The sequence below is a fragment of the Scomber scombrus genome, chromosome 19 (genome assembly GCF_963691925.1).
Source record: "Scomber scombrus chromosome 19, fScoSco1.1, whole genome shotgun sequence".
NCBI lineage: Eukaryota > Metazoa > Chordata > Actinopteri > Scombriformes > Scombridae > Scomber > Scomber scombrus.
In genome coordinates, this window is record NC_084988.1 from 9,052,600 (window position 1) to 9,066,435 (window position 13,836).

The window sequence follows — 13,836 nt, forward strand, 5'->3', positions numbered from 1 at the left end:
CAATGCATCTTTTCAATAGTGAATGCACATGTACACTCAAACACACAGCACACAAACACACATACACACATATATCAGGCCTTCGTTACTTTTGGGGACATTACATAGACTTATATTCATTTCCTGCCGACTTACCCTTACCCTAACCTTAAAAACTGCTTTTTACAAACTGTGGACACAGTTTTTGTCCCCAGTTGGACAAGCAGCCCCCAATTAACTGGTCCTAAGTCTGAAATTAGTTCCCAAAAGTAGCCTATGACAGAGCGTACACCCACACACATACACACACAGATGTAATGGGTGGTGTTTCATCTAATGGACACATTGTTTGTTTGCCATAGCAACAGCATGACTTGCCGGTAACAGCTTCAGCCAGATCATCCCCTCGAGGGTTATTTTATACACACAGACACACTCACACACAAATATCCAGACATTATTATCCTCTAATGTTTGGTGTAACGAGGCGCTCCATAGTTGTGGGTACAACATCAGCTACTTTATCAGTTCGTTAAATATATATTATGTGTAAGTTTCCACGAACGAGATGGAGAAAAAATAGTATATTTTATATTGTTCTTAGATAGCACCACATTTACTTAAAGTTACATTCAAAGATCATGAGTATGTGAATAATATCTTTATATAATATCATCATAATTTTTGTGTATTTCCACACTTACCATTTTTTAGTTTTTGCTGATTTCTAAACATACAACTATTTGATAATCCTCTGAAGTCATATGGACGAGTGACTTTTTAAATGGCACTTCAGGGAAAGTCTACTAAAGTAACTCACAGCCGCCATCCAGATATTGCCTCAGTTGCTCTGAAGATCCAAACCGGCATGTCTCTGCAGTCTGAAGGTTCTCTGTTGATTCCCATAAAGTCAAAACATATTTTCTCTTCTTTTTCACAGAGAGGTCAGAGGTCAGCTACAGAACAGCAACCCTGCGATAAACAAGGATTTGGTGTTTTTCTGGGGTAATTTAACAGGTCAGAGAATCTCCAACACGGTGGCTTAAAACTGCCTCTTCTGTGGTGTCTTGTTAAATTTTTTGTATGATTTTATTGAAGCAATCATCAAATCAAATAAATCACTTCTCTCAAGGTAGATGCTCCTGTTTAGATAATATTCTCCTCCAGAGCAAATTGCAATGTGTGCAATAGTAAAAGTACTTCAGCTCCATTATTAGATTACCAGTATTAGCCGAAGATGTGAGTGTGAATGAGGTCAGAACAGCAGCATGCAGGCAACCGAGGTTACCAATACACACAAGAAACTGAATGACATCTGTATTAAAAAAAGAAAGAGATGGAAAAAGTGCAATTTTTTATTGTCTTTTTATCATTTGTACTCTATTCTTTTATGTTTTGTTAACAATATTGTATTTAACAACACGTGGAAACTGTTTCTTTTCCTTGTTTCAATCTGCTGATCAAGCATTTTGTTTCTGCAGGATAAAAACACTCTATTGTAGTTAAAAGCATGGACTTCTATTTTAACATATCAGGTCAGAGCCCATAAATAACATTACTGTGTCCTCTGACTGCTGACCTGTATTATGCAGTATTTCTGTTAACATTTTTAACATACTGTATCTTCTAAATGTATGATTTCAGGTCTGTCAGTGAACTCATTTACACACTATAATTCATGATGCTGATGAAGTATGAATGAACATACATTTATGAACTGCTAAATTAAATAAAGCTCCAAATATAAATTCATAACTCTGATTATTCTCTCGTCTTGTTGATATTTTTTAAACAATAGTCAGACAAATTCACACAAAACAGGGCTGTCTGTGCAGAGTATTGCAGTATATTGTAGTACTTTGCTGTGGGTTATAATCTTTTTATCCTCCCTCTGGGCCATTAAATCTCAAAAACCTCACCGATATATATATAAAGTCTCGTCTTCTTAACCTCATTTTGCAGACACTTGCTCAGGTTAATATCTCTCAAATCTGCCTGGTATTGAAGCTTATGACTGTGTTTCATTCAGACTACACCTGACTTTTTAAGTATGCATGGTGCAGTGTTGAGTTACATAACCAGCAGACTTCTATGCCCTGTGAATCAAAATGTCTGGATCCACGTTACTATGGCCCAACATTTTTTTGACACAGATTTTGAGAACTGTGATGTGCCACACATTGACCTTAAATGAGTACATATACTGCATATATTTATATATATATATATATATATATATCTGCAAGCACATTTAGATACACATACATTGCACGCTCAATCACAGCATCCAGCGTGATCTAAAAACTTTTCCTGAGGCTGTAACCATGGCAACAGAGGCTGTCAGTGGAGCGAACCCTTTTAGACGGTCAATGTAATCACAGGTTATCACTCCAATAGTCGATGATACAGACGAGCATCTCAATCTGTGGAAAAAACACAGACCTCGGGGGCTCTTTGATGATGGCTCATTTCAAAATGTCCCCCTCTATTTCAACTGAAGCACAGTCACTTGACGTATTGAGAGTTATGTAATGAAGATCTGTTTCATTCTTTCCTCTGTCTCATCTCCGGGGCTGTTGACTAACTGAGGCTCATCTACGCCGGTATGCCTGTTCTATTTTTAATTTCCTCTGACCTTGCCTGCAGTTTTTGCTTTTTTGTTGTTGTTTTTTTACACCGGAGGACTTTTCTTTTATTTATTTATTTACACTCTACCTTTTTGGCACCCCTTTTCTGACTTTCTCCACATGCCTCTCTTGCATCCCCCTGTCTCCTCCTGTTCTTGCCCTCTCCACCTCTCCCCCCCTTTCTTCCCCTCCACTGCTGTGGTAATGCAAAATGTATGAGAGGTAGAGTGCTGTATTAGCTGGAAAAAGCCATTACAGTCTATCACAACTTCAGTCGTGAACCAGGCAGTCAACGTCCATCACATCCACCTCCCCTCTTTCTCTCACTGGAACACACACACGCCAATGGTTATTGACAGAGCCAAGGTTTGTTTTTGCTGAAATGTGTGTGTATAATACACCACCACCCCAGGCTCCTATTTCCACTAAAGATCATCATCTTACCCCCATTTGAATCTCAGCAGCGGCCCCCCACTACTCCCCACAAACATACACTTTTGTTTTTTGACTCCCCTGCTTCTCCCCTCCACTATGGTGGCCTGGTGATGAATGTGTCCTGTCTGCGGTTGCGGTTCACTTATTTCTGCTGTCTTCAGCTCCTCCTGTAATGAGAACAAGTACTCAGACATTCAAGGACCAAAGCTTTAAATAAGGACATCCTGTTTAAAGTTCATAAACACCCAATGCCCAAAAAGAGACCCATATAATCCCACGAGACAGAGGAATATAGATTGATGCTGTATATGAGTCCATACAAGTGAATATCTACAATTTATTTATTATAGAAATAACCAAACTGGGGATTGAACCATTAAGAATTTCAGACTATGTCCATGAATGGTAATATCTTACAGACTGAGAGTCATGGTGCTCCAGTGTCAAACAAGTGTGAAACTGGCAGAGACATAATACCAACCTACATGTGTGTCTCTGTGTGTGAGAGTGTGTGAACATTAGTTAGAAACAGACAGACTGAAAATGTGTTGGACGGCGAGATTGAGAAAGAACGAGTCAGACAGGAAAACACAGATGAGACTGTAGCAGATACTAAAAGACATTTAAAGAAAAATCCAAATTTAGCACGCTCAAAGTCAACTTTTCCCTTCCAGTTGCCACTCTGTCTCTCGGCCCTACTCCATAATTCATTTAAGCCTGACCAGAGATGGAGCAAGAGAGGCTGACAGGAAAGAAAACATCTTGATTCTGGCTCTCCCATGTGCTTGAATTCAACAAAAAACCTCCTGGCCTCTCCCATACTCTTTCCATCCTCTCCATCTCCACTCAACTCCACCGCTCTCATCACCCCCACTTGCCTCTCTTTCTCTTCACTTCCTGCCTGCTGACAGCTCATCTCTGCATATGTTAGCATATTCTTATCACAGCAAGTCACCAACTCCTCCCTTGAGGCTGTGCCTTCGAGCCTGAATATGAACCTAAAACCTCTCCGAAACCTGGCTACAGAATGGTCGACGGGATTTAAACAGTGCCCTAAATAGCTGGGGTCGATGTACTCTTATTCGTCGTAACCATGGAAACACTAGATATTCCTCCTCTACCTCCGAGAAATAGCCTAAAGCGAATGCATAGAGGAAAGAGAGAAAGGAGGATCTGCAGTCAGTTAAATTGTCAACCACCATGGGTGTCTCTGAAGAGCAGCCTGGTGACCGTAAAAGTAAATTAACTTTTCCCATCAGTGCTTCATTTGTCTTCAATGTTGAACTCATTTTAAACAGTCAATTTGGGAAGCATCTCCAGGGTAATTACATGAAAACACCCCCCTGGTTGTGTTGAATAAACAAACAGTACAAGTTCAGAGTCTGGCATCCCTGTTTTCCACAGTGCTATTTGTGATTTTTAAGGGGAACAGGGCTCCTGAGAGCGAGCTCACATTTTGTCTCTTGAATTTTGTCTTCTAAATTAGAAGCAGGATAGTTTTTCAAGCTCTGTGACAGGCGGTCTTAAAAATGAACATCAATAATCCCTGCCATATCCAAGTATGCTGCAACTACACACTGGATTTTTAAAGCACTGTTGCATGATAAAACATGGCTCAGATAATGGGCTCATAAATGAATGGCTTCTTTTAATTAACATAAGAAATAGAGCTGCAATAAACCTTACTCTGTTAATAAAAGTGTAAGTCAATGAGACTTGCATTTCCAAGGCACAAAGTAATGATTAACAAATAGCATCTTTATGTGCCTAAGTAACTTAGAGCTGCACCAGTCAGTATTTTTATATCAGCAATGGATTAAATTACTATGTGAAAGAGGTCTTAGTTAGTGAGAAACCCACAAAGAATTATCACCTGACACCTATTCTCCTTATCTCTTTGGAGCATCTTAAGCATCAGTTCGTTGTGCTCTCACTAACTTTGTCTCCCAGTCACAGCACAGCAGGCAGCAGTTTTTGTTTTCTTTGAGTCAGAAAAGCTCTGATAAACTGTCTGCATGCTATCTGTCCATCCCCAAACATTAGCAATAAGCTGGTCAAGCATTTAGCAGCTAAAGAGCCAGATATCTTCTTCAGGAGCTGGTGGAGACCAAAACAGAGGTAAAATAAGACTGAATATTGGATTCATATTTGTTGGGTGGTCAGGTACCAATCTGCAAAAGATATATACTATCACTTGTCTTTCCACAGCTTTGTTGTTGATGAGTATTGAACCAGTAATATTTCTCTTTGTGGATGATTCAAATGCATTTACAAAGAAGCAATACTCTCATTTTGTCATGCAAGCTTGTGGCATTAAACCATTAAACACTTAAAAGAGCAAACTGCTGATGTAAAAAAAATAAAAAATAAATAAAATGTATTTCCTGACTGAATGAAATCTTTTTGCTGGATATTTAAAAACCTTGAAGGCTAAATAGTGTCCAATGTAATCTGCCTTTTTTATGTGAGGATGCAGGATGGTTCGCCACAATAACATCTTTGAAAACAACGCAATAGCAGATTCAAGAAGCCAAAACTGCAAGTGCTTAAGTTGATTATTTTATGTGAACGGGCCACTAAATTCCATTTCTCAACAAATGAGTTTGCTGAAGCTCGAACAAGTTCAACAAATCGCTCTCAATTCCTGTTGTTTCTTCCTACATGGCTCATTTTGCATGATATGTAACTACCAAAGCGTGAAACAAAATAAAGCAAGGATGGAGAAAATATATCTATGAGCCCAACTGACTGCTAAATGTGCATTACTAATGAGAATGACAGCAAAGCTTTGAGATTCCTTGTAAAAAATATCAGTGTTATGTTGTCCACAGTGTATATTATCCAATAATTGCTTGCAAGTATCAGATTGCACCGCCTTCACAGAGTTAAAGAGTTAAAAAAAAATGAAATCACTAGCTGTAGTAATTGGTTGGCAAGGAAACCTAGACACTCTCTAAGGCACTCATTTGATTACCACTGATAAGAAATAAATCAAACCCTGTGATGCAGAGATTGTTAATTTTTTCCCCATAGATTATGGTTGATATTTATAGGCTGCTTTATTCACATGATCCTAATTTTTGGGGCAATTAGTGAATGCACTGATTCTCGTCACATGCTCGTACTTTATTTGATCTTGCTGTTTACCACTGTGTGTCTCCCACGGTCCCAGCAGAGAAGTCAGTCTCCTGTGCTGCTAACGGTGTTGCAGCAGCCGGAGGCTTCTTATTAAACAGTGGGACGGTGAAACCTAACAACAGTGAACCCAGCTGTATCTGGCAAAGGTTAATACAGCTTGAATCGAAGCAGACAGACAAGTGTTATAGCAGCAAAATGTCAAAGCAATTACTGTCAGGTTGATGAAAGTGTGTGAAATTGTGTAGCGTTGTGAGTGAAACAGTGGAGGACAGAGGGGAGAGAGAAACATGCAGAGATCCTTTGAAATCTGCCTCCTCCTTGTTTGTATCTCTCCTCACCGTCCTTAGAGTCAGCATTGTATTCAATTCTTAAACTTCAACGGAAAGTGTGTGAACTGTGGTCATTATAACACTTTTCTGGGAAGGGTTTTGACAAGAGTTTGGAATCTGGCTGCAGTGATTTTCTCCCATTTAGTCACGTAGGCGTTAGTGAGTAGGCGCTGGTGTTGGTTGATGAGGCTCATATTTGTTGTTCAAGTTCATCCAAAAGGTCCTTGAAGGAGTTGAGGTCACGAAACGTCTCACACTAAACTGGGAAAAACCTTTTTTTTTTTGGTGGACCACACTTTCTGCCAAGGGGCATGCTTATGTTGAAACAGGAACAGGTAAACACACACAGTTGGCACAAAGCTGGAAGCACATTATTGTCTATTGTAAGTTCGAGACCCATTCTTGGAAAAAAGTACTATGTATTAATGTGCATAGCTATTGTGTTTTACTTTTAAAAAATCTAAATAATTCTATATATTCATACTTACTTCTTAAATATTCCCTCCAGTTATGTTTTAAGACATAAAACTCCTTCACTTGGAATAATAAACTGTGTCTCTGATGTGAAATTTCCACCAAAAATATCTTATTAAAAGTCTTTAAAATTATAGTCCTTCTCCCTCATTAAAAATCACAGAATCTATGAATATGTAAATATTGTTCATTTCAAAAGTTTAACAGCTGGACACAAGATGTCTCCTAATTAGCTGAAAAGTCCACTCTCAGTGTACGCGTAGTGTCTGGAGGCTTCAAGTTTCAGCATTGCATTTATGTAAGTTGTATACTGGACCACAATTGGCTTTCAAACCCTTTGTGATATCACAGATATTACTCATATTTCAGCAGATTAGTGTGGAAACAGCCTTTGAGTGTCAATCTCTGCACGCACGTCATTATGGACAGTGACATCCAACTCAAGGAACAAGAAGAAAAACATATTTGTGACTGTAGTGGGACATCAAACACTGTAAATCTATACAACCTGCTTTCCCAACACTGTAGATATAAATAGCATTGACAGTAAGGGTCGGATTAACCTCATGTGTGGGCCATAGGAAAAACCATTACCTTTAGGCCCCTATTGACATCTGACACCACCAACAGCATGTGGTGGTGTGCATTGTGTTTCAACAAATTGATACAGTATAGGAATATGCACCTTGAGAGCACAGAGCAATCTTAAATAATGCTATTAAAATAGTTTTTGACAACGACATACCAGTCTGGGCCTAAATATTGATGCAATTGCACCTGGTTAAAGTATTGGTTTTAATTCAGTGGAAGCAAATTTGCAGCTAATCAAATTACCAGAAACAATCTAAACAGTGAACCTGGGACTTGTGGGGTCTTGAGGGTCTAGCAGTTGCACACTTTATATGGTTGCTTATCCAGCTTTAAAGCCAATTTAAGTTTAACAGAGAGAGAGAGAGAGAGAGAGAGAGAGAGAGAGAGAGAGAGAGAGAGAGAGAGAGAGAGAGAGAGAGAGAGAGAGAGAGAGAGAGAGAGAGAGAGAGAGAGAGAGAGAATAGGAAAGTGATACTGAGAGACATCCACACAAAAGTTACAAGTAAGGGAGATTTCTATTATGCATTTGTCAGGTCATACAGTCTATAAAGCTTTTTTCATGCGAGGAAATTGAGTTGTCTTTTTGCTTTGTTTGATTATTTCTACTTTGCTCTCACTCATTCCCTCCCACTCTCTCTCTCTCCCTCGCACACACGCACTTGAAAATACACACTTGGGTGACACACAACAATCAGGGGGGGGGGGCAATGCTGGTTTTAATGGATGTCACGCATGCTCAGACGTCATGATAATTTCCCCCCTCCTCTCTCTCTCTCTCTTTCTCTCTCTCTCTCTCTCTCTCTCTCTCTCTCTCTCTCTCTCTCTCTCTCTCTCTCTGGTGAAGCTGAGGAGGAGCATCTGTATCAGTGCTCGGAGAGTGATGGACGAGCATCAGGTCGCCATAAAACACACATTTTCCTCCAGCAGAGCTTAGTGAGGTGACCGCAGGTGTCGGGTCTGGCTGGGCGGAGGCGCGCCGCGGTGCCCTTGAGGAGACTGCCGCAGAAGACAGAGGAGTAGAGAGGGTCGGAGAAGAAGAAGAAGAAGAAGCAGCAGCAGCAGCAGCAGCAGGAGAACAAATGGAAAAGAAGAGGTGATGGAGAGTCGGGGATGCTCTGTAAATGACTGAGGCTGACCGAGAGTGAAGTTCAACCCGGCAGGATCCGCTGGTTTGTGGGAAAGCAGGTGAGCAGAGAGTGGAGGAGGCTTTTTTTTGACGACCATAGTAGAACATGAATAATCTACTTGGTGGTTTATTGATTACAGCATATCATGCAATAACACGAAATTACATCATATCATTAATTGGGGAACAGTCTGTGGACTCAGTCGAGGTTCATTGATTGAGCTGCTTTGTGCCAATCTGCGGGCGCATACAGCGTGTGAGCGAGTGCGCGCTTGTCTTCATTCAAGAATTCGTCATGGGTCATGGGTCGGGCTGTCACTAGGATACAACATAATAACTACATGGGTTACACACATGCAGTTTGGTGGATGCGGGGAAAAAAACTCACACTGTGTCTGGAGCGGGAATTGAACCGTCGTCTTTGTCTGAAACGCACAGTGTTTGAACCAGCCAGATGTTTTATGGTGTTAAATGTCTACATAATTGAATATGAGGGTGGCACCACATGAAGCACAGCCCTTCTGGTTTTCTCCGTGTGTGTGTGTGTGTGTGTGTGTGTGTGTGTGTGTGTGTGTGTGTGTGTGTGTGTGACAGAGAGAGAGAGAGAGAGAGAGAGAGAGAGAGAGAGAGAGAGAGAGAGAGAGAGAGAGAGAGAGAGAGAGAGAGGAGAGAGAGAGAGAGAGAGAGAGAGAGAGAGAGAGTTGCAACCCTCTGGCTTCACAGGGGCGCATCACTGAGGAACCTAGATAACCTTGAGAATAACATCTCCCTCATCACATAGACCACACACACACACACACACACACACACACACACACACACACACACACACACTAATGTGTGATAACCACCAAGCAAACTCTTACAACTTCATGATACGATAATGTGCACTGTGAAGACAACTGCATAATGCTTTCAGACTGTTAAATTATTACAGAGTAGGAGCACCATTCATAAAAGAGACTGGTCTGTTACTATTTACCATATTAAAGATGGTATTGATTTTAAAAGGCATGTAAGCCTTTTGTCAATATAAATATAGAAGGTGAAGCACATAAATGACAGGCGGTTAGTGTCATTTTTCCAGACATATTTCATCAGAAAAGCATCCTGTCTACGAGAGCATTTTCTACTGCCGTCCTCACATTGTGCAGGTCTGGTGTTGGCTCACTTTAAGGTTGTATGAGGTGTGAAATGGGCTTATTTAGAGCAGTGGTAACATCACCAGCAGCAGCATCAGCGTCAGCATTGCAGAGGCATGCTGCATCATCCAGAAGAGTAAATTTCACTGACTGAAAAGGGAAGAGTCAGAGATGAACATCCTGATCTCTTCCTTCTCTTTGTGTGTTCGTACAGAGAAGCAGATCAGGTTGCATCTAACCACTAGTGAGAGAGACTGACTAGATCTTCCCAAATGTCATCAGAGCAATCTAATGCCTGTGGCTATTTTTTCCCTTCGTTCAATGAGCTATGAAGTTGATAAGTCATAGTTTAGCATTTAATTCCTGGCACCTGATTCATTGTTTTAATATAGTTCTTTAAGTCAGGGTGATTTTTAGAAGGGATGTCATTCAGGGTGTAGAATATCCCCCAGAAACTCTACGTTCAGGTTTTCCCGTTATATGTGAAATAAAGAATTTCTGAGCACTTTACCATTAAGCACAGAGAAACACACAGCTGAGAAAAAGCACACAGAACACGACCCCCCGAGCTGTTGTAATTTGTAACATTGCAATCCAGGCTGTTACGTGGGAATACTCCACATCTCCAGAGAGAGCAAAGGCCACATAGCCAGCCACACACCCAATTCATAACCTCACCCGACTCCTATCAAATTAAAGGGACTGCACCACTGAGGAAGTGACAAACAGCAGCGAGCGGCCAAAACGGACGACTTTTACTCTGCTGCGGTCACACACCATTCATCCAGACCTTTAAACTGCTCAGTTAAATGTAACAAAACTGAAATCGTGTTTTTTCATATGACTGATTCCTGGAAATATTGGATGTTTCTATGATATATCCCTGTCTGGTTATTTTATCAGAAGTTTTATGACATCATGATATATATGAATATTGTGATAAAATTTCGTATACATCTTAAATACATATATTATAAGTCCTTCTCAATTTTATCCATATCATTTTCTTGTAGTATTTGACATCCTTTCCCCTGTTCTTGTATTTTTTACTATTACACATTTTGTGATTTTAAGAGTAATTGTTGCTCAGCTTGACTATGAGATTGAGTGGTTACACCCCATTTAAATGCACAAAATCCTATTAGGCCTTCGAGTGTTTTGTCTTGTTTCCTACTTGTATATTTGTGTGTGTGTTTGTTCCAAATATAGAAATCTTCTAAAGTCGAGGAGGGAAAAAATTCAATGTCAGTCAGCCAAAATACCGTTGAGCAATTCCTCTTAACTCTAGGGAAATAACTGAGCCGTGTGCTCCCTCTGCCTTTGTGTGGATGAACATTATGTCACGTGAAAGTATTCCCCATTCACTGAGAAACCAGTGGACTGCTCAGTGTTTTACAACCTGAAATGCAGCAGTGGCGGCTGTGTCCTGTGAAACACCTGCACAGCCATAATGTTCTGCTGCAGAGAGCCATTATTAATACTTACCAAGGTAGTCATCCATGGAGCAGGACATTGAGGACAAAAGTTAAAAAGATAGATAAATGAGGTGAAATGAGAAAGGAAGCTGGTTGGTAGGAATATTGTGCAGGTATATGAGAGGAGAGATGCTAGATTCATGTACCTGTTATTTAAATAAAAGCTGACATACATAATATTTTGACTGACACATATCAGAACAGATGTGTACAGGACATTTATTCTTTTGGCTGCCTGAGTGTTTAAAGTGAGGGAGGGGTAGGGAGGGAGACTGAGACGGAGGAAAGAAGAAAACTGTTAGAGACAGACAGAGATGAAAGACAAATGAGGCAGGAAGCACTTGCTTACGTAACTGTCATTGCCAACAATCTCCAACCTCCCAATCAAGGTCATGTTATCAAAGAAGACTAAAATGCGTGATAATGGCCCTGCTAATCTGCCATTATGGTTGTAGTTCTGCTAATATGGATTTAATGTGATCTCTCACAACACACGAATAATAATTAAACTGATGATTACTCAGACGGGCGAAGCTTACGTATATAGGTACATTTCCTGCCAAACGCACAGGGCACATGGGAAGATGTGAGTCACTGCTATTATTATCTCGGATATTAAAGATATATGAGATATGAGGCAGCATCCCAGAGAGGACAGCGCAAGGGAGACAGAAGAGAGAGCGTGTGTAAAATATATATTGAGTGGGTTTCTAAAAGTGTCCTTTCTCTTCCCTCGCAGGTGTCTGTCTTCTTTGAACTTTTACAATGGAGTCCACTCACCTCCTGGGCAGCTCTAAGAAGAGAGTAAAGATCCACCCTCACACTGTCACAGCCAAATATGCCACACACACCCCCTACTCCCCTCAACCTGGAGTGCACACACACTTCCCCCAACCTGGAGACGACGGCTACGATGACGCTCCGTCATTCGAGGACTTTGGCTCCTTCCTGGAGGAGACGTCAGACAGGAAACAGCTGACGGAGAGCAAGAGGTGGCCTCTGACTCTGTTTGGATCCAAAGAGAAGGAGAAGGACACGACCCACAAACCCCAACCTGCCGGAGGAGGGGAGGGGAGCGAAGGGATGGCCAAAGCAGCAAAGGGGTCTGGGAAAGGTGTGGGGGAACAATTGGCCAGTTTTGGGGAGGCATCTGTGTCCGCCTCTCGTCTCACCTGGGTGGGGCTGCTTGGGGCGGCGCTGGCTCACGGCTGTTTGATCGTTCTGACACGTGTGGCTTCTCAGCGCTTCAGCCTCGGCCCCCTGTTTCTGCTCTTGGTTCGGTCCATCGTTCAGCTCTCATCTGTGGCTGTACCACTGCATAAGGGGGAGAACCCTTTTGGACCACAGGGCTATCGTCTACGTCTGCTCTGTTATGGCATCGCCTATTCCCTCTCCCTCTGCTGTGCCTACTCATCCCTAACCTTCGTCTCCCCTGGAAACGCCACAACAACCTGGCGCCTGGCAACTACAGCACTGTCTGCGACTCTGGCCTTCCTGCTCCTGGAGGAGAGGCTGGGATTGGCTGATGGCATCACCATAGCTGCGGGGCTGTGCGGCTTGGGGCTTGTATTGCTTCCCACAGTAGATGAGAGCAACACAGATAGACCAACTGACCCGGTTGTGTTTTGGAGGGGTGCGTTCGGATGGTCTCTTTCGGCACTGGCAGGGCTGTGGATGGCTCTGGCGCTGGTTGGATATCGTTCCCTGAAGGAGAGAGTGGGGGTTGGCACTGCTCTCTTCACAGTTAGCTGGACGGGCTGCGTGCTGGCCCCAGCCTCCTTGGCCTTGCTCCAGGAGGGCTGGTCCTGGCCTGTGAGTGCTCCAGCCTGGGGCTTGGTCATTGGCCTGATTGCCTGCTCGATTGCAGCCTTCCTGGGCATGACGCACGCCCTCACCCGACTCCACCCAGCTCTGGTCTCCGCCTCTCAGAGCCTGGAGATACCTGTTGCCCTGCTGCTGCATCTAGCCGTGCTACCGGTAGCTCCCACTGCCCCTGAGGTTGTCGGAAATGTGATGGTCATACTGAGTGTCGGCTGGCTGGTGGCAATGAAGCTGCTCCCGTCTCGTGGGGGTGGGCGCCGCCAAAGGGAGGAGTATGAGGAGATTCTGGACTCACCCATCAAATAGACACCTCCTCTCTCCTATTCACATTTCCTTTCTCCGCCATGAGATTTGTTTCTGTTGTACATAAGAGACAGCTAAATGTTTATTGGAGCTTTAATCTATTTTGTATTGTCCTCTTTGCTTTTGGGAAAGTGCCAATATTGTGGTGTCTGTTATCATGACTATGTGATGTGACATTAAAATCTCGATGATGAACAAACTGCATTCCTGACGCTGCTTGTAATCAAGTTCTCGCCTTCTTAAGAGAGTGTGCGTGCGTATACTGGCTAGACTTCACAAGAATGTAATGTCGGTGACTTCTACCAGCCAGCTGAGGGTCAGCCAAGGATTGATGCCATCTATTTGGCTGCTGGCTGCTGGTGAGAGAGAGAGAGAGAGAAAAAACAGATGAGATGA

General features: G+C 42.3%; 1 protein-coding gene across 1 annotated transcript; it reads left to right on the forward strand.

Moving 5' to 3' along the window:
- Positions 1 to 12,081: 12,081 nt before the first annotated feature.
- slc35g2a (solute carrier family 35 member G2a) lies at positions 12,082 to 13,443 on the forward strand. Its single transcript, XM_062440925.1, has one exon. The coding sequence runs from the start codon at positions 12,082 to 12,084 to the stop codon at positions 13,441 to 13,443; it is 1,362 nt and encodes a 453-aa protein (XP_062296909.1).
- Positions 13,444 to 13,836: the final 393 nt, after the last annotated feature.

Bases quoted from the DNA above. Each gene is read 5' to 3' on its own strand.
- slc35g2a (XM_062440925.1), top strand. From the start codon at position 12,082: ATGGAGTCCACTCACCTCCTGGGCAGCTCTAAGAAGAGAGTAAAGATC.